Source organism: Lepus europaeus, chromosome 18 (genome assembly GCF_033115175.1).
Source record: "Lepus europaeus isolate LE1 chromosome 18, mLepTim1.pri, whole genome shotgun sequence".
Taxonomy (NCBI): Eukaryota; Metazoa; Chordata; class Mammalia; order Lagomorpha; family Leporidae; genus Lepus; species Lepus europaeus.
The window spans coordinates 26794934-26814301 of NC_084844.1; the positions used below are offsets into that span (position 1 = coordinate 26794934).

General features: G+C 49.9%; 2 protein-coding genes across 10 annotated transcripts in view; one reads left to right on the forward strand and one right to left on the reverse strand.

Annotated features, from left to right (window-relative positions):
* Window positions 1-2665: 2665 nt before the first annotated feature.
* On the forward strand, window positions 2666-7945 carry LOC133776655 (nucleoside diphosphate kinase B). Its single transcript, XM_062215793.1, has 5 exons — window positions 2666-2762; window positions 3109-3238; window positions 5660-5761; window positions 6611-6723; window positions 7738-7945. Exons 2-5 carry the CDS (start codon window positions 3113-3115, stop codon window positions 7853-7855), a joined length of 459 nt encoding a protein of 152 aa, XP_062071777.1. The 5' UTR covers window positions 2666-2762; window positions 3109-3112; the 3' UTR covers window positions 7856-7945.
* A 5177-nt stretch (window positions 7946-13122) lies between these two features.
* Window positions 13123-19368, reverse strand: part of MBTD1 (mbt domain containing 1) — a 76211-nt gene continuing 69965 nt past the window's right edge. For all 9 annotated transcript variants that reach the window (XM_062175587.1, XM_062175591.1, XM_062175589.1 and 6 more), the window contains one exon: window positions 13123-16344. In XM_062175587.1, coding sequence (XP_062031571.1) covers window positions 16226-16344 — 119 coding nt within the window. In that variant the 3' untranslated portion in view covers window positions 13123-16225. The remainder of the gene's footprint in view (window positions 16345-19368) is intronic.

Here is a 19368-nt window from a genome sequence, read left to right on the forward strand (position 1 = left end):
AATTTAAAAACTTAAAAAAAAAAAAAAGCCATTGGGGAATGAATCAGTAAATAATCTTATCTACTGGTTAGGATCTCCTGCCCAGGCTGGGGGCTTCGGAGCCGTCCGGCCAACTTAATCTGGAAAACACAGAGCAACCCCACTCCTGAAACCTCAGTGCCTCTCTTTCTGTCTCTTCCTGTGTTTCTGTTGTTCTGCCTCCAAATAAATAAATACATGCATCTTTAAAGATCATTAAAAAAAAAAAGTTAAAACCCAAGCTGGTTGATGGGCAGTGGTAAGGCTCTGGCCCTTGAGGCTGTCAGGGCTCTGGTTCCTTCTAACCGAGCCCAGATGGATCCCCTCCCCTAGGTCTGTCTGCCAGCAATTAGGAAGTGAAGCAGAGCCGATCCTTTTCAAGGTAAAATGCTGGATTTGCAGCCTTCACTTCTCCTCCCGTCCCTTTGGCCAGAATTTACCTACACGACTGCATCTAGCAGATAGGGAAGCTGGAAAATGTTTGTTTTAGGTTAACCTTGTGTCCAGGTAAAACTCCAGAGTTCTGAGAAAAAAAAAAAAAAAAAAACAAGGGAAGGAGAAAGAATGGATTTTTTTAAAAAAGATTTATTTATTTGAAAGAGTTACACAGAGAGGGCCGGCGCCGTGGCTCAACAGGCTAATCCTCCGCCTTGCGGCGCCAGCACACCGGGTTCTAGTCCCGGTTAGGGCACCGGATTCTATCCCAGTTGCCCCTCTTCCAGTCCAGCTCTCTGCTGTGGCCTGGGAGTGCAGTGGAGGATGGCCCAAGTGCTTGGGCCCTGCACCCCATGGGAGACCAGGAAGAGGCACCTGGCTCCTGGCTTTGGATCAGCGCGATGTGCCGGCCGCGACGGCCATTGGAGGGTGAACCAACGATAAAGGAAGACCTTTCTCTCTGTCTCTCTCTCACTGTCCACTCTGCCTGTCAAAAACAAAACAAACCAAACCAAACAGCTCTGATGTTTGCTGCAGACTGTAGCATGTGTTTTCTTGGTCTTTTCCCTGTTCTGGCTTTGGCAGAGGCAGCAGAGAGGAAGGAATCCCTCAAGAGGAGGCCGGCAGTTGGGATGGGGCTGCGTGTTTTGGGGGGCAGCTGAGGGCTGGGTGAATTTCTGTTTTACATGCAGCTGGCTTGTTTGTTTGGGGGTGAGAGTTTCTGACCAGGACTTTGGGGAATGAGTCAGGAGCGTAACAGTTTCCACATTTAAGGCCAGTCTCTCCAGGATAGAAAGGAGCTGGGATGGCAGTGCCTGGGCCCTGTGTGGGTATCAGTGACCTGATCCAGTTGCAAACAGCTGTCCACTGGACAGAACTGTCTAATGAAATTCTCTGACCCTCTGCCACCGCTGGCAAAGAAACCCAAGTAAGCAAGTGCATCCAACTGAGGCCCAAGCAGACACTGTTCCAGAATGAGGGACGCTGAAAATCACTGCCAATGTGTTGTGAATCAGTGCTCTTCATATAAGCCAGAAAGTGTCACGGACGCCTGGCTTGTCATCCTTGGCAGGATCACTAGGATGGTGGCCGCTGTGCGCGCGCGTGCACACACACACACACACACACACGACCGTCCTGGGACAGCAAGCCCTGCCACAGGGGGTCAGTAAGGGCTGGGAACCATGGGAGGTGTGCTTCATCCTGCTAGCCCTTGGCTGGAGTCGCCCCAAAAGCAGACGCAGAGGAGTCCCCAGTGCCGCACTGTCCTGAGATGGGGCGGGCTGGGACTCTGCTCGAGGCCCATTCCAAAGCACGTGTCACATAGGGAAAAGCTACGTTCTCCCCAGAGGCGTCTGCAGGCTAAGGAGTTTCTAGGATGATTTTAGGAATTCTGGAGCAGTTTCGGTATTTTGGGCAACACCTTCCTCGGCGCCCTGGGACTGACTGTAGCCTGCAGGGAAAGCCTGCAGCAGGCTGGGTCCCGGAGTGGTCCCGGAGCGGTCCGGCGCCCTGTAGTTTTTGACAAAGGGCATCAGCCGTTTGCCAGGCAGACAGGAGGTGGAGTCGTCTGCAAGGCACCGACAGGGCCTGGTTTCCACCCTGAGAGAAGCCAGACTTGTCAGGGGTGCCACTCTGCTTGGACTAGACAATCTGACCGCAAGAGAGCTGGATGGGGGCCAGAAAGGGAGGGAGGGAGCCGGGCAGCCAGGCCACCCGCAAGGGGAAAGCACGGGGCACCTGGCCCAGGCGTTGGAGCGCGGTCCGGCGGGTGGGGGCCGGGCTGGCTGGGTCGAGGCGCTGGGCGGCTGCCGATTGATCTGGATGAGGAAGGCCGAGGGTTTCTCCATGGCTCAGAGCAGAGGGTTGGGGGAAGGAAGGCTGGATCTCCGAAGGGGGAATGGAGAGTCAGGCTTGGGGCTGCGCGCTGGGGCGCATGGAGAAAGCAGAGGTACCGCTCTGGATAAAGAGCTCCAGACCCGGAGCAGGTGCTCGTGGGCGGGTCCTGGGAAGAACAGAGATGAGGCGTGGGATCCGGGACGTGTGTGCTTCCCACCGCGGGGCGTCCAGGCGCAGAACCAACCACCTCCAGTCCGCGGAGCCCGCACCAGCTCCTCCCACGGGGCTGCAGCGTGAGGCCCGTAGCCGGCGAGGCGCAGGACCGGCGGGCGGGCGGGCGGGGCGTCCGGGGTGTGTCCGCCCCGCGCTCCGCCCCACGCCCCTCCTCCGCGGGCGGCTACCGGGTCCGGTGGTCGCTTCCAGTCTCAGCTTCCGCAGTGCAGCCGCCGCCCGGCTCCGCCAGCTTCCCGGTAAGCCTGGGGTGAGTTGGGGGGGGGGGGCGATATCCGCTGCGACCCTCGGCCCCAACCCTGCTTGCACCGCGTCTGGCGGATCCCGATCTGCCGGCACCCCTAGCCGGCGCAGGCCAGCGCGCAGGGCCGGGTTGAGGCGGAAGCGCCCGGAAAGCCACGTGTCCCCCAGGCGGAGGGACTGGAGCCTGCCTGCCTGGGGCCGCGCGGGCTGAGGCCATGGCCGGGCGGGCGCCCACGTGGCCTCCACGGCCGGGACCCAAGCTCGGACCCCGAGCCGGACCCGGTGGGAGGGGAGCTGTTTTGGCGCGGGCGCCTGGCCTGACCGCCTGTCTCGCCCCCGCAGGACCATGGCCCACCTGGAGCGCACCTTCATCGCCATCAAGCCGGACGGCGTGCAGCGCGGCCTGGTGGGAGAAATCATCAAGCGCTTTGAGCAGAAGGGATTCCGCCTGGTGGCCATGAAGTTCCTTCGGGTAACGTGCCCTCGCCCCACGGGAGCCCGGTCGCGGGGGTTTTCTCGTCCCGGGAGCGGTTTATCCGCGTCCCCTTTCCAGCCAGAGTCCCCCGTGGCTGACCTCGCCCTTGCGAGAATCCCTTTGGCCCACGCCCCTCCCCAGGGCGGCTGCGCCCCGCCAGCCCTTCCCGGGGCCGGGGAGGACCGACGCCCTTGGGAAGGTTGAGCCGAGGTAACGTGACTCCCTGGCCCGGGCCGGCCTCGCTTCCCGACCGCGGGCCTCCGCCGGTCGCCAGGGGGCAGCCCGGAGCAGCAGGGAGGGACGCAAGGCCGGGCCGGACCTCCTTGTCTGGCCGCGTCGATCCAGAATGGCGGCCTTGTGGTGCTGGCAAGCGCGTTGAGGTTCCAGGAATGGGGTCGCTCTGTGTTTTCCAGATTAAGTTGGCCGGACGGCTCCGAAGCCCCCAGCCTGGGCAGGAGATCCTAACCAGTGGGTGAGGATGCTGCCAGGTGTCCCAGGTGTATAAAGGAGCAACGTGAAGAGGCCAGAGGCGGGTGACTCGGCCTCTGTCACGTGCAGAGCCGCTGCAGCCAGCACTTCCTAATTAGATCCTCAAATCATTGTTAAGTCTAAATTGTATATATCTTTTAAGCATTTATTTGAAAGAGAGATAGATAGAGGGAGAAACACAGAGGAAAAGAGGTGTTCCATCCTCTGGCTCACTCCTCTGATGGCCTTGGCATTCCGAAGCCAGGAGCTCCATCCTGGTCTCCCATGTGTGGCCCTGGGTGGAGTACCTGGGCCCTCTTCCACTGCCTTCCGAGACACATTGGCAGGGAGCTGGGTCAGAAGCAGTTGAGCGAGGACTCCATCTGATGTGGGATTCCATGTCCCAATTGTGTTTTAACCACCTTGCCAAATGCCTGCCCGCCACTCACTTCTGAAAGAGGTCAGAGCTGAGGCTCTTGTGGTGGTGTGTGGACCCTTTGCCTGCCCGGTCCCATGGTCAGGGCTCGGTGGCATCCGTGCGGTCGTTGGTGTTCTCCAACTTTTCTCATCTGCATGGAGGAAACCCCACTTAGTAACCAGTGCCGCTGCTGGGGGGGCCCAGGAAGGGGCTTGGGCTGCTGGTTCCTTTTAAAGAGGAGGAAACAGGAGAGATTCCACACACACACACACACACCCCCAAGATTTATTTTATTTATTTGAAAGGCAAGTTACTGAGAGAGAGAGGGAGAGAGAATCTTTTATCCACTGGTTCACTCCCCAAATGGCTGCAACAGCTGAGGCTGGGCCACACCAAAGCCAGGCGCCTGGAACCACATGTGGGTCTCCCATGTGGGTACAGGGGCCCAAGCCCTTGGGCCACCCTCTGCTGCTTTCCTAGGTGCATTAGCAGGGAACTGGATCGGAAGTGGAGCAGCAGGACTCAAGCGCTCTGATCTAAGAAAGTCAAAGTGACACAGAGAGAGAGAGATCCTTCATTCTCTGATTCACTTCTCAATGGCCACAACAGCTAGGGCTGGGCCAGGCCAAAGCCTGGAGCCAGGAGCTTCTTCCAGGTCTTGCAAGGACCCAAGCACTTGGGCCATCTTCTGCTGTTTCCCAGGTGCATTAGCAGGGAGTTGAATGGGAAGCGTGGAGTAACTGGGGCTGGAACCAGGCACTCCCATAGGGGATGTGGTGGGTTATCTGCTGTGGCACAACAGCAGCCCTGCCTCCTCCAAGAGTATTTTATAGTGAACATTGAGGGGAGAAAAAACAGAACTTGTTCACACTGACCCACATGGCTACAGATAAAGAGGGGAGGGATAGCAAGTTCCATTAAGAGGAGTGCTTGCTGCTTGGCGGCTGGGTAATTCCGGGGCAGAAAGCCACATGGCCTTGATGGCTCCTCTGCCACCTGCAGGACAGGCGTGCAAGGCAGTTGGTCCTCTTGTTCTTTGATTTAGCCCAAAGCTCGCGTCTTCAGCCTTTGGCTTCATTGAGGACAGAATTCTTTGTTTTTATTGGGGTGAGGACTCAGGGCTGGAAAAGGTACCTTGGAGGAGCCCCCGGCAGGGAATGAGGACACAATTCTTATCACCACCTGCTTCACCTCCTTAGGGTTAGAAGATCCCTAATGTCATTGACGTCATGAGGGTGTCTTTGTGGGCAGAATAATCTTTCTGCAAAACTGGCATGGGTGTCATGGTTTGGATAGGAGTTTTAAGTAATGCATACCAGGAGCCCTCTGCGTCTCCCATGTGGGTGGCGGGGACCCAACCATTTGAGTCATCAGTGCTGCTTCCCAGGGTGCCTGGTGGGAAAGTGGAGTCAGGTGAGGAGTGGGGATGCAGGCACTTGGATATGCCTGCAGGTATCCCACCTGGGGTACCTCGGTGGCCTCAGGATGGGATGGCGCCGGCCCTGTTTCCTAACGCTGCCTCCTCACTGCAGGCCTCCGAGGAGCACCTGAAGCAGCACTACATCGACCTGAAAGACCGCCCGTTCTTCCCGGGGCTGGTGAAGTACATGAACTCGGGGCCGGTCGTGGCCATGGTGAGCGCTGGGCGCGTGAGCGAAGCAAGGGGAAGGGCTCACTCCTCGGCAGACCTTTCTCAGCCATTCCCCCACCTACTCTTCAGTTCTTTTCACAAATGGAGCCTGCTGGAGGCACCAGGAGCTTGGCAGGAGGGAGGCAATGGACGTAGAGCTTAGGAAGAAAGGACGCCTTGAGGCAGGATTCTCTGGGGGTAAACAGTGTCTCGGTGCTTACAAAAAAGTGTTGCATTTCTTTTGTTCCCAGTGTTTGAGACCTGGGTGTTTCCTAGATTTTGAAACCACGTGGAACAATTTTAAACTACGTCTGTGATCCATGAAGCGGAAGTTCCCTCAGATAGAAATGAAACGCTTGCTTCTGGAAGATGTAGTGCCGCAGAGGCCTTCCCACGTAGAGGGGCACCGCCACTGCTGGGGAGGTGGACTGCTTCCTGTTCGCTGGGGAGGACTGCTTCCGCCTGCTTACCCCGCAGTGCCGTCCCCCGTCACAGCCATCCTCGCCATCCCTTGCTCTTACAGTTGCCTGGGATGCGCTTTCCACAGATCCTGTTCCAGTCTCCTCACTTTGCTCTACTCCTTCTTTAGTGTTCTCGGGGTTGTGTCTGCTTAAGAATTCTTCGGTCTTACTATTTGTCTCAGCTGGATAGGGAAGTCCACACGTTGGATAGACTGTCACCTGGCGATAATGGAATGTTTCTGTAGGCCTTTACTGTCTACTGGGGTGAGCCAGTAATGTCATCGACTGGTCTCATTGGTGTTTGCTCTTAGGCAGGGGTTAATGACTGTCCCTAATGATTCTGGGTGGCAGATCTGATGCCACAGTTCAAGTCCCTTTTCTTTGCTGGCAAGGTCTGGGAGGGGCTGAACGTGGTGAAGACAGGCCGAGTGATGCTCGGGGAGACCAACCCTGCGGACTCCAAGCCGGGCACCATCCGCGGGGACTTCTGCATCCAGGTTGGCAGGTGAGTCCTGGGCAAGTACTGATGACTTCACCACCACCTGGAACCTGAAGCAACCCTTTTGGGCATATCCCAGTTTTCGAAGAACATTAGGTGGTAGTGAACTCGTGGATAAAAGCGTTCATAAATACCCACTTCTGAGTTTCTGGAACTTGAAGCAGCTCCAGGGAGCTGGCTGCATGTGGCGGCTCCCGTGTGGGGCAGCAGGAAGCACAACGTGGCAGGGCCTGTTTCCAGCCTTGCCTCTGTCATTGAACCTTTGGGCTCCCTCATCTAGATAAGGTCTGCACAAAAAACCTCTCCGTGGTTAGGAGACTCGGTTGGGCTTTGCAAACCCTCGTGAGAACAAACCGCAGCAGGGAGGGGCCTTGATAAGGCCTGCGGCATGGGCAGTTAGGGTTTTGGTCTGCAGTAGCTTTGCCTATTTCTGTATTTTTTCCAGAAATTGACAAGGGATAGGCCGGCACCGTGGCTTAACAGGCTAATCCTCCGCCTTGCGGCGCCGGCATACTGGGTTCTAGTCCCGGTTGGGGCGCCAGATTCTGTCCCGGTTGCCCCTCTTCCAGGCCAGCTCTCTGCTGTGGCCCCGGGAAGGCAGTGGAGGATGGCCCAAGTCCTTGGGGCCCTGCACCCGCATGGGAGACCAGGAGAAGCACCTGGCTCCTGCCATCGGATCAGCGCGGTGCGCCGGCCGCAGCGTGCCTACCGCGGCAGCCATTGGAGGGTGAACCAACGGCAAAAAGGAAGACCTTTCTCTCTGTCTCCCTCTACTGTCCACTCTGCCTGTCAAAAAAAAATAAATTAAAAAAAAAAAAAAAGAAATTGACAAGGGATGTTTGGCGCCCTTGGCCATCTTGATGGGCTGGCAGTGAGCGAAGGGATCCTTGTGCCCAGGCACCTTTGTAGTGCTGTAGCCGCTTTGAGGAGGAACTCCTTTGGGCAGCTGTGATTGGCGGGCCCGCTGAACAAACCTTGGCACTTGAACCCGCGGTGACCGGCGACTGTTCTCATTTTCAGGAACATCATTCACGGCAGCGACTCAGTGAAAAGTGCTGAAAAAGAAATAAGCCTGTGGTTCCAGCCTGAAGAACTGGTCGACTACAAGTCTTGTGCTCACGACTGGGTCTATGAGTGAGAGGCGGCCAGGCAGCTGGAGGAGCTCCTGACGCAGCCCCGCGTGGCAGACTCGGAAGCCTGTTTACCAATAAAGCCTTTGGGAACTGGGCACAGTGTATGTGCTTATTTCATAGGGAACTGAGTGAAGTGACTTGGTTCCCCGATGCTGGTGGCATTATGTCAGCTAGTCAGCCCTGCTGGCTCTGGGACAATGGCCTGATTCCGCTCAGAATCTGCATACATTTCATGATGCTCTGAGGGAGTAGCCGGGCCGATGAAAAGCATGGCACTGCCTGTGGACCTATGGAAACTGAGCAGGAAATAACAGACATCCCAACTGAGTGAGCCAACAAGGATTACTGAATCACAAATACCTCTGCAAGCCTTTGCCCATGTTTTACTGTTCTGAAAAATGAATTATTTGAAAGAGTTAAGGAGAGAGGGAGGTCTTCATCTGCTGGGTCATCCCCCCACCCTCAAAGGCTCCAACAGCCAGGGCTGGGCCAGATCAGGCCAGAATCAGGAGCTTATTCAGGTCTCCCATGTGGTGGCAGGGGCCAAAGTATTTGGGCCATTTTTTGATGCTTTTCCCAGGGAGCTGGATCAGAAGTGGAGCAGCCAAGATTCAAAAGTGATGCCTATGGCCGGCGCCGTGGCTCACTAAGCTAATCCTCCACCTGCGGCACAGGTTCTAGTCCTGGTTGGGGTGCGGGATTCTGTCCCGGTTGCTGCTCTTCCAGTCCAGCTCTCGCTGTGGCCCAGGAAGGCAGTGGAGGATGGCCCAAAGTACTTGGGCCTTGCACCCGCATGGGAGACCAGGAGGAAAAGTGATGCCTATATGGGATGCCAATGTCCTAGACAGTGGCTTTACCCCCCCATGCCACAATGCCACCTCCTTACCCCCCTGCCCCATTTTTCTTTGTTCCCTGGGATATTTAGTCATGCCTGTTTCCTGGGGTAGAAGCAGTGAGTGGTTATGAGAATCATATTCCCTGTATTAGAGGTTAATTTTGCTGTAAAGTGAAGCCAGATAAGCACCCGTGGTGCCTAGACAAATCTGTAGCACTGTCATTTGTAGTTTGCTTAAAAAGCTAACAGTGACTATAAACTGGTGGAAAGCTATACGTCATACATATAGTACACACACACATATATGTATGACCTAATGTTTTTTGGGCATATAGATTCATTAAATACAATAACACAATATAATAAAAAATAACCAGAGCCATCGCCTGCTGCTTCCCAGGGTGTGCATTAGCAAAAAGCTGCTGCTAGTGGACACTGATGGCCAGGGAAGAGGGGGGTGGTCCTGGAGAGCTTCCAAGTGGGCAGGGGGTGGGTGAGTGTGTGATGTCTGGTTGTCAAGGGAACCAACTTGTGATTAGAGGGTTGGAACTGCTCTTGTAGGGGATGGGGCTGAAGGTTGGGCGATGATTGATGGCTAGTGATGTCATCCATCAGGCCTATGTAATGCTACTGGGCAGGTTGTGGGGAGCTTCCCTACTGCCAATGTGTCTGGACGGTGGCATTCCTGGAGAAGGCACACATGTTGTCTATACCTCTCTCTGGTCTGGATCATGTCCCTTCTTAAAAGAAACAATAAATGGTAAGAGTTCTGTGGAGCTGCTGTAGCAGATGAATGGAGTCCTGATGGGTGCAGGAGTCATGACGTGGAGCTTGTGACCAGCATCTGGTGGGACAGACTACTGGGATGTGATGTGGGACTGATGTGAGTAGAGGACACCTCTCTCTCTGGTGTCTGCTGATTTCCCTGGTGGAGGGCAACATTCTCCTATCTGGAATCAAGTGCTCATATGACTTGGAGTAGAGAAAGGGTTGCTTTCCACTGGGATGACATAAATTAATAGCTTTGTACACAAACCATCAGGACGCTAGTTTCAAGTCAACAATTGATGAGAAATTTAACATTTTCAAAATCATTTTTCAGTTTAGTTCCCATGTTTCTGTCTGCTGTACACTTTGATCACAGTTAAGCAGCAGAGCTGGGTGAAAATGACAGCTTCTGGGAGAGGGCTTGGAGGCCTGCATTTCCACCTGCTGCGTGGTCACAGGTCTGCAAGCTGGGAGAGGTGCTTTGATTCATGGCACCAGAAAGCACACATTTATTCTGCCTTAGGGACACGGCTGGAATCTCCACAACTGTTGGGAGGTCGCCACTCCTGTCCTTACACCAGAGGAAACTGAGCCAAGTTGCCCATCAAGTGAAGGTCCCAGGCTCCACCTCAGGCAGCTGGCTTCGAGGTCCATGTTTGTGGCCACTGTGCCTCAATGCCCCCGCATAAACATTTTTTTAAGTGATACCAGAAGTCCTGAGTTTGGAGGGTAAGTAATAACTTTGGAGTGGGGAAAGAGTTGAAAGGAAGGTTTTGGATGTTAGGAATGGTGAGGTTGGGGCTGGTATTGTGGCTCAACAGGTAAAGCTACCACCTGTGACACCAGATCCCAAATGGGGGCCAGTTCATGTCCTGGCTGCTCTACTTCCAATCGAGCTTCCTGCTTATGTGCCTGGAAAAAGCAGTGGAGATGGCCCAAGTGTTTGGGCTGCTGCCACCCACGGGGGAGACCCAGATGAAGGTCCTGGCTTCCACCTGGCCGTTGCAATTATCTGTGGTGTAAACCAGCAGATGGAAGATTTCTATCACGCTTTTAAATAAATATTAAAAAAAAAAACCAAAAAACAAACTCTTGGTCGGCGGCGTGGCTTAACAGGCTAATCCTCTGCCTTGCAGCGCCGGCACACCGGGTTCTAGTCCCGGTCGGGGTGCCGGATTCTATCCCGGTTGCCCCTCTTCCAGGCCAGCTCTCTGCTATGGCCCGGGAAGGCAGTGCAGGATGGCCCAAGTGCTTGGGCCCTGCACCCGCATGGGAGACCAGGAGAGGCACCTGGCTCCTGGCTTCGGATCAGCACAATGCGCTGGCTGCAGCAGCCATTGGAGGGTGAACCAGCGGCAAAAAGGAAGACCTTTAAAAAAAAAAAAAAAAAAACTCCAAAAAGGAATGGTGAGGTTAAAAGTACTTCCTCTGGGGGTGCAACTGCATAGGGTAAGCAACTTCTAACATCCTACATCCTACAGCACACAGGATAACTATGGTTTACAAAAAGCAATTGAAAATTCTAGAATAGCAGAGGATTTCGATTGTTACCAACACAAGTGTCTATGGTGATACCCCAACTCCACTGATCATTCCATACTATACACATGCATTAAAAGGTCACCCTGTACCCCATCCACAGGCAGAAAATAATAAAAGAATAGAAAGCAAATAGTTTTGTTTCTGGAGTAAGGTTGGACTGAGAACCCTAATTCTGTACCAGCTGTGTGTGTGAGTAAAAGTAACAACATTCAGAACCTCCCACGTTTTCAGTAAAATATAAAGCACATTATCTGAAGTGCATTTCCTTTACATTGTTTTTGTAGGTAAGCCCTATTTTGATCTGCTTGTGTGGCTTGGAATTTTTTGACAGGCAGAGTGGATAGAGAGAGACAGAGAGAAAGGTCTTCCTTTTTGCTGTTGGTTCACCCTCCAATGGCCGCTGTGGCCAGCGCATCACGCTGATCCGAAGCCAGGAGCCAGGCGCTTCTCCTGGTCTCCCATGCGGGTGCAGGGCCCAAGGACTTGGGCCATCCTCCACTGCCTTCCCGGGCCATAGCAGAGAGCTGGCCTGGAAGAGGGGCAACCGGGACTAGAACCCAATGTGCTAGCACCGCAAGGCGGAGGATTAGCCTGTTAAACCACGGCTCTGGCCATGGCTTGGAATTCTAACAGGCCAAAATCGGTTGTCCTACCTAGCCTCTAAGACAAAGTCTGAATGTTGGCTGGGGGGCCAACAGTGGTCACCAGTTTTGGGAAGCACTTGCTACTCTTCAATTCCGGGCTTAGTGCATACCAGGAAAACGTTTCCCAGGAGGCATGTAATTGTTACAGAAAGTATGAATCAAAACCCAAGAGATACCAAATAACCAGCCGGGGATTGCAGCTTCCTGGGGCAACTGTTTAGAACCATTTAAAGCCGAAAGCAGGGCAAGCAGGGCAGAATTTAGTTTTGCTTTACTTGGAATGTTGCATTTTTTCTAGAGTGTGAAATTAACTACTGAAGAAACTCACTCCACCTCATTACTTTCATAACCTATCCTTTCCCAATTGATAAACTTCTCTATAAACTGCTTTTGCATTTGCCGGAGCCGGTTGCTGGTAAGAGGGCTTCTTGGCTCTCCCTCTTAACAAAAACAGCAAGACAGCTGGATACCGCGTTCAGCTCCCGAGAGCCTGGTCTGCAGCTGGCAGCTCTCCATATCCCTGCCTTCCTTGAGTCAACCAAGTGAGGCTCAAAAGTATTTGGCCAAAAAAATTCTATCTGTACTGAATGTATACACACTTTGTCATTCCTGAAGAACACAGGGCAGCAACTATTTACACAGTATTAGGCCTTGTAAGTAGTCCAAAGATGACTTAAAGCATACGAGATGATGTACATGGGTTATATATTAATGGCATTCATGGATTTTGGTATCCAAGTAGGGAAAGAACAGGAGCCTGGATGCAATCCTCTAATACACTGAGACACAACTGTAGATAATAAAGTCTTCTACAAGAGATGGCAATTCCTCCAAACATGATGTTCTAGCTAAGGTGATTTATTTCCCCATAAATACTCCATATGTATTTTTTAAATGTATTTATTTATTTGAAAGGCAGAGTCACAGAGAGGCAGAGGCAGAGAGAGATCTTCGAACCACTCCCCAAATGGCTGCAATGGTCAGAGCTGTGCTGATCTGCAGCCAGGAGCCAAGAGCTTCTTCCAGGTCTCCCATGCAGGTTCTGGGGCCCAAGTATTTGGGCTATCTTCCACTGTTTTCCCAGGCCACAACAGAGAGCACGATAGGAAGCTAGGACTAGAACTGGTACCCATATGGGATGCTGGCAGCACTGCAGGCGGCGCCTTTACTCACTACCTCACAGCGCCGGCCCCCATATGTACTTCTTCTGCAATTTTTATCTCTACCCCGCAACTCCCTGCCAAAACACACAGCTTCAGTGCAACCTTATCCATCTGTCTACTGATATTCTCTGCCCTTCTCAGCCAGCAGTAAATTCTTCCTCAGCGTTAATGTGCTTGCTTCACTCTATCGGTTTAGGTTATCGGTTCCCCGAGGAAGGAACCGATGGAACTTTCACTGGGGCCTCTGCTTACAGAAGAACTCCAACATTTTGAATACCACCCACCCTCCCACACATATTAAAAAACTGCTCAAATGCCGCTTAACTTTAACATTTTATTTTGTGTAAAAAAGGGCAAATTTAGTGAATTATTTTCATCTTGTACACAAAGTTATAATTTTAATGCTTTTCACATCCATGCTGAAAATTTGCAATTTGGTAAAAATGAAAGAAAACATAAATTTCCCGGAAGGAATTTTTCACGCCATTATATATACATTTATTGAGAAAGTTTCAAACACTCTCTCAATGATCACAAGTTACCAGAAAATAAAAGATTAAATTTATACAGATATTGATCTATATATCAAATACATACAGAAATGATGTAAAAACCTTACGCAGTTTACTTTGACCTCTGTCCTCAAAAGAGTTGCCCAGGGACAGATGCTTTTCTTGTGTATAAATGACTGTGGCTTTATTTAAAATATGAAAATCAAAGGAAGAAACCCAGTTTAATCACAGTATTTTTAAAATCCCTTCCCAATATTAAAGGATCATTACCAAATATATAGCACCATAATACAAATATTGATGGGAGAGGGTATTCACATCACGCAAAATTAATAATAATAAAAACAAACAAACACTGAAAACCCGTGTTAGTATCCGTAGAATAAGAAGTTGATAACAGCTTTAGCTTTCCTCATACACAGCAAGAAAAAGGTTTAAGGTTTAAACTACCAAGAGTCCCCAAATCATTCTAACAGCAAACAAAAACAGAAACAAGAAACACAAAGAAACCCCAGGTCAGCAGTACATTTTGAGCTGTAAGAGAGAGCGGGGCTGTGAGTTGTACAGCTGGAGTTGTGGCTAAGACAGAATCTCCTCTGCGTGAACTTAGTTTCTGTTCAGTAGCAGCAGGAGTTAAGAGTCTGCACGATGAAGAGGGCTACAGATTGTTTGAGACCATACAAGTCCTTACCAACCTCTAGCTGTTGGTCATGGATCAAGAAAAGAACACTTCATGAATAGGTGGAAAACTTTAACACTCAAGCAGCCTGGTTTTACTGCAGAATTGGAAGCTTCTATAACCGGGCTACAAGTGAGCATTTCACAGAATTACCAGGCTTGACTGGCTCTAAATCATAACCCTCCTGGTTAATTCAGTCCCAAAGAGGCCCTAATCCCAAGGTACTAGTAGAGTACACGACCCAACAGGTTTCTTGCACCCGTATCATGGAATCAGAATCCTGGGCTTGATTCACTAAGTCTGAGAGCAAAGACTACTGTAAGCCACACTCTGGAACTCTTGTTGGCTTTGAGTTTGTGGAAAGATGGAAAGATTGAGCAAGTGTGAGCATATCACATTTACAGTAGGTCCCTCTCAGCAATGTTGTTTAAGATAAACATCCAGGAAGTTAACAGCTGAATTCACATATATTTGACACATGAGACTCAACCTGTGCTGATTGATCTACACTTACGCCCCCCAAAGAGTCATATTAAGAAATGGTGACATGTGATTCCACACATTCTTACACTATAAAGTAACACATTTTACTTCCAGTAGCTACTACAAAACCTTATGTTATTAACCCCTCTTGCATAGAATGAGGTAAACCTGTGCGTATTACCAATGCTATTATTCCCAAAAGTAGAGCAATATTTTAGAAAATAAATTGCTGGTTTTTAACGTTCTATGCATTTTAAAATTTGAAACAAAAATCTTACCTAAAACGGTCTCCTGGGGCTTTCCATTAACATTGTTTTAAAGCATTCCATAGGCTGAAGGGCTGCAGAGGTTAATCATTTTGATTAATTTCTAACCAGCCCCAGCTGTATTCCAGAGGAGATGGTCAATATTACTACTCTGAAGAGGCCAGGCTAAGACCCAGAAGCACTTGTAGAACAGATGCATTAATTCCTGAGAGTTTAGTTTATGAACCTCACTGGTAAACGCTAGAGCTCTCTCATTCAGTCACAACTCGGCAGAAGTTAGAAAACGCAGAGAGCAAACCTTTCACCAATTTACCCTTGTATCCTTTTGTTTAAAGGAAGCCATATGAATTTAAAAATAGGGAATGTTCAAAATGGTCCAAGTAAGTTACTGTTAAAATAAGTTCTGAATACAATTAAAGACAACTCATATTATATATGGAATTTTATGAAACTTAGATTCTCTTTCAGATTATTCTCTAACGAATCCAGGATAGTTAACAGTGGAGCTGGAATGATTTTGAAATCTCAACTTATTCTGACTTTGAATTACTTTTACTTTGGTTCTTCTGGTAACACAGAACATCCGTTTCGGGGTGTGGTTATACTAAGTTGTTATCTCACAGATGGAGGGAAATGGCAGAGAACTGATCAGAATCCCGCTTGTGGGGTATTTTTCAATAAGGAAAATAAAATGAACTTACGACAATATTGCATTTCCCCAACCCCTCAATTTGTAGACTGAGATCCGGTATATCTTGTCAACCATTCCAGTTTAACACTCTAGTGTTAGGATAATTTTAGTTTTTTTTTTTTGTCTTTTTTTTTTTTTACATAAAAGAGAACATATAAAAGTATCCAGAGTTCTTCCAGTTTCATTCAGAACTCCAAATAAATTTCACAGAATGAAAAACATTTCTGTACAAACATTTAAAATGGGCTGCAATAAAACGGCAACAAGCAGAATTACCGCTTCCGTGATCTGTGTGGTGATGAACCCTCTGTGAAGGGGTCAGTTGCATATTTCTGCAGCAAAGGAAACTGGAGATGTGACTGGCCTAACTTCTAACATCCCAAAATCTCCCAACAGGTACCAAAAAGGTTCATTTGTAATGACAGTTCATTTGCATTTACAACAATATCCTTCTTAAATCATTTCCTTCAATCCTGCTACCTAAACTTTAATCTTACCAAAAAAGTTAGAATTTCAGTTCTTGTTAACAATGCACATAAATCCAAACTTGGAAAATATTACAAAATTCTTTCAAAAGCTTCAAATACAACACAAAAAGTGTCCATCTTTATAAATTGAAAAATTTCCCTCCCCGACTAAAATAGTTTCCCCGCCCACCTGAAAAATCTGGAACTGAAATTTTCTATATTTAGCAAAATGTCCCAGTAGAATAGTCCCGCTGTACAGCTGGATTGATTACAAATCAGTCCTGTGTAAAACTCTTCCCCTCCCACCCTCAGTTTCTGAGCCACGTCACGGCTCTTGTTTGATGTAGAAGTTGGCAGAGCCATTGCTTTCCTGATCAGAGGCTCCTTGAAGGAAATGATAATCTTCTCCATCTAGCAACTCCTCCTTTAGCTGCAATGTAGTCACTGCACGAAAGAGAAGAAAACAGGAGATGTTAAAGCACTTCTGGGATGTTCAGACTGCTTTCAATTTTCATGTCCCATCAGCTTTACAGTTAGTAAGACTTCTTCATTTCTGCAGTGACTCTTGAAAATAAATTCCTAGAGTATGAGCATTAAATTAATTTTAATTTTCAAAGTCTATTAGCAATCAAGAAATTCTGAAAACAAGGAACACTGAATATGGGACACGGTACAATGAAAATCTTCAATGGAATGTGCTCAAGGGAATAATACCCACTAAGTTGACTGCAAAAATTAAAATTTTTCTTTCAAGTATTCGCTTTTATGTCAATGTCTATGCAAACAGTGATGTGTTTCTTGCATGGTTCTGAAACACAGCATTTTTTTTTTTTTTAAAGACTTATTTATTTGAGAGGCAGAGTTACAGACAGAGAGGAAGAGATAGGGAAAGGTCATCCACCTGCTGGTTCACTCCCCCAAATTGCTGCAACTGCCACTGCTGAGACAATCTGGAAACCAGGAGCTTCTTCTGGGTCTCCCATGTGGGTGCAGGGCCCAAGCACTTGGGCCATCCTCCCCCGCTTTCCCAGGCACATTAACAGAGAGTTGGATTGCAAGAGGAGCAGATGGGACATGAACCGGCACCCACATGGGATGCCGGTGCTGCAGGTGGAGGCTCAACCTACTACACTACAGCGCCAGCCCCTGAAGTATAACATTTAATGAATAATATAATTAATGACTAACATTTTAGTTAAAATAAAACATTTATTGATACTAGCAATGTGACGATCACTAATGCAAATCCGCTAACACTGACTGCCTCAGTTCTTACCTATGAATTTTTTTTAAATTTTTATTTATTTATTTATTTTTGACAGGCAGAGTGGATAGTGAGAGAGAGGGAGACAGAGAGAAAGGTCTTCCTTTGCCGTTGGTTCACCCTCCAATGGCCGCCGTGGTAGCGCGCTGCGGCCAGCGCACTGCGCTGATCCGATGGCAGGAGCCAGGTGCTTCTCCTGGTCTCCCATGGCGTGCAGGGCCCAAGCACTTGGGCCATCCTCCACTGCACTCCCGGGCCACAGCAGAGAGCTGGCCTGGAAGAGGGGCAACCGGGACAGAATCCGGCGCCCAAACCGGGACTAGAACTCGGTGTGCCAGTGCCGCAAGGCGGAGGATTACCTGTTAAGCCACAGCGCTGGCCTGAATTTTTTTTTTTAAAGATTTGAAAGTCAGAGTTCCACAGAGAGGAGAGCCAGAGAGAGAGAGAGAGAGAGAGAGGGAGAGAGATTCCATCCGCTGTTGTACTCTCCAGTTAGCCACAACGGCAGGAGCTGGGCCAATCCAAAGCCAGAAGCCAGGAGCTTCCTCCAGGTCTCCCACATGGGTGCAGGGGCCCAAGGACGTGGGCCACAGCAGAGAGCTGCATCAGAAGTGGAGCAGCCAGGACTCCAACCAGTGCCCATATAGGATGCTGGCACTGCAGGCGGAGACTTTACCCGCTACACTACAGCGCCAGGCCCCTATGAATTTTTTTTTTAATTTATTTTTGACAGGTAGAGTGGACAGTGAGAGAGAGCGAGACAGAGAGAAAGGTCTTCCTTTTGCCGTTGGTTCACCCTCCAATGGCTGCTGCGGCCGGCGCATCGCGCTGATCCAAAGCCAGGAGCCAGGTGATTCTCCTGGTCTCCCATGGGTTGCAAGGCCCAAGCACTTGGGACATCCTCCACTGCACTCCCGGGCCACAGCAGAGAGCTGTCCTGGAAGAGGGGCAACCGGGACAGAATCTGGTGCCCTGACCGGGACTAGAACCCAGTGTGCTGGCGCTGCAAGGCGTAGGATTAGCCTACTGAGCCACGGCGCTGGCCACCCCTATGAATTTTTAATGAAAACAAACCAACAGTAAAGGCAGTCCTCGATTTATGATAGGTCTCATGTTCTAATAGGTCTCTCACCTTTTTTAAGAAAAATGTTTATTTTGAAAGTCATAGTTACAGAGCAAGAGAGAGAGACCGACCTTCCATCTGCTGGTTTACTCCGCAGATGGCCACGATAGCCAGGGTTCGGCCAGACTGGGGCCAGGAACCAGGAGCTTCATCTGGGTCATCTTCCACTGCTTTTCCCAGACTGTTAGTTAGGAGCTGGATTGGAAGTGGAACAGCCAGGACACAAACTGCATCAATATAGGATGCTGGCATTGCTGGTGACAGCTTTACCTGCTATGCCACAATGTGCCCCCGGAGGGTCTTTGTTTCTAGGGGAAATGATTTTTAGTTTTCCTTATTTCCTTTATTTATTTAAAAGGCAGAGTGAGGCCGGCGCCGTGGCTTAACAGGCTAATCCTCCGCCTTGCGGCGCCGGCACACCAGGTTCTAGTCCCGGTTGCCCCTCTTCCAGGCCAGCTCTCTGCTATGGCCTGGGAAGGCAGTGGAGGATGGCCCAAGTGCTTGGGCCCTGCACCCGCATGGGAGACCAGGAGAAGCACCTGGCTCCTGGCTTCGGATCAGCGAGATGCGCCAGCCGCAGCGGCCATTGGAGAGTGAACCAACGGCAAAAGGAAGACCTTTCTCTCTGTCTCTCTCACTATCCACTCTGCCTGTCAAAAAAAAAAAAAAAAAAAAAAAAAAAAAAAAAAAAAAAAAAAGAAAGGCAGAGTGAGACAGAGGACAGAAGAAAGTACTCCACCATCACCTGCTGCCTCCCAAGAACATTAGCAGGAAGCTGGGTCAGAAGTGGAGATGGGACTTGATCCCAGGGACTCCAATATGTAACATGGGCATTCCAAGCGTTGGCTTCCCTGTGCCACAATTCCCACTCTAGTTTCCATTATTTGAAATGGGGTTTACATTTGTGGGTAGCCACTGAGGTCACACTGCTCAGAATTCTTAGTGACAGGAATGTTCTTTCTAATGCATGGGCAAGGACGAACAGATAATTTCATTTTGTTGGACCCAAAACTATTTGTAGGCAAACATTTTATATCAGATTTAACTCTGAGATTTTTTTTTTTTTTTTTTTTTGACAGGC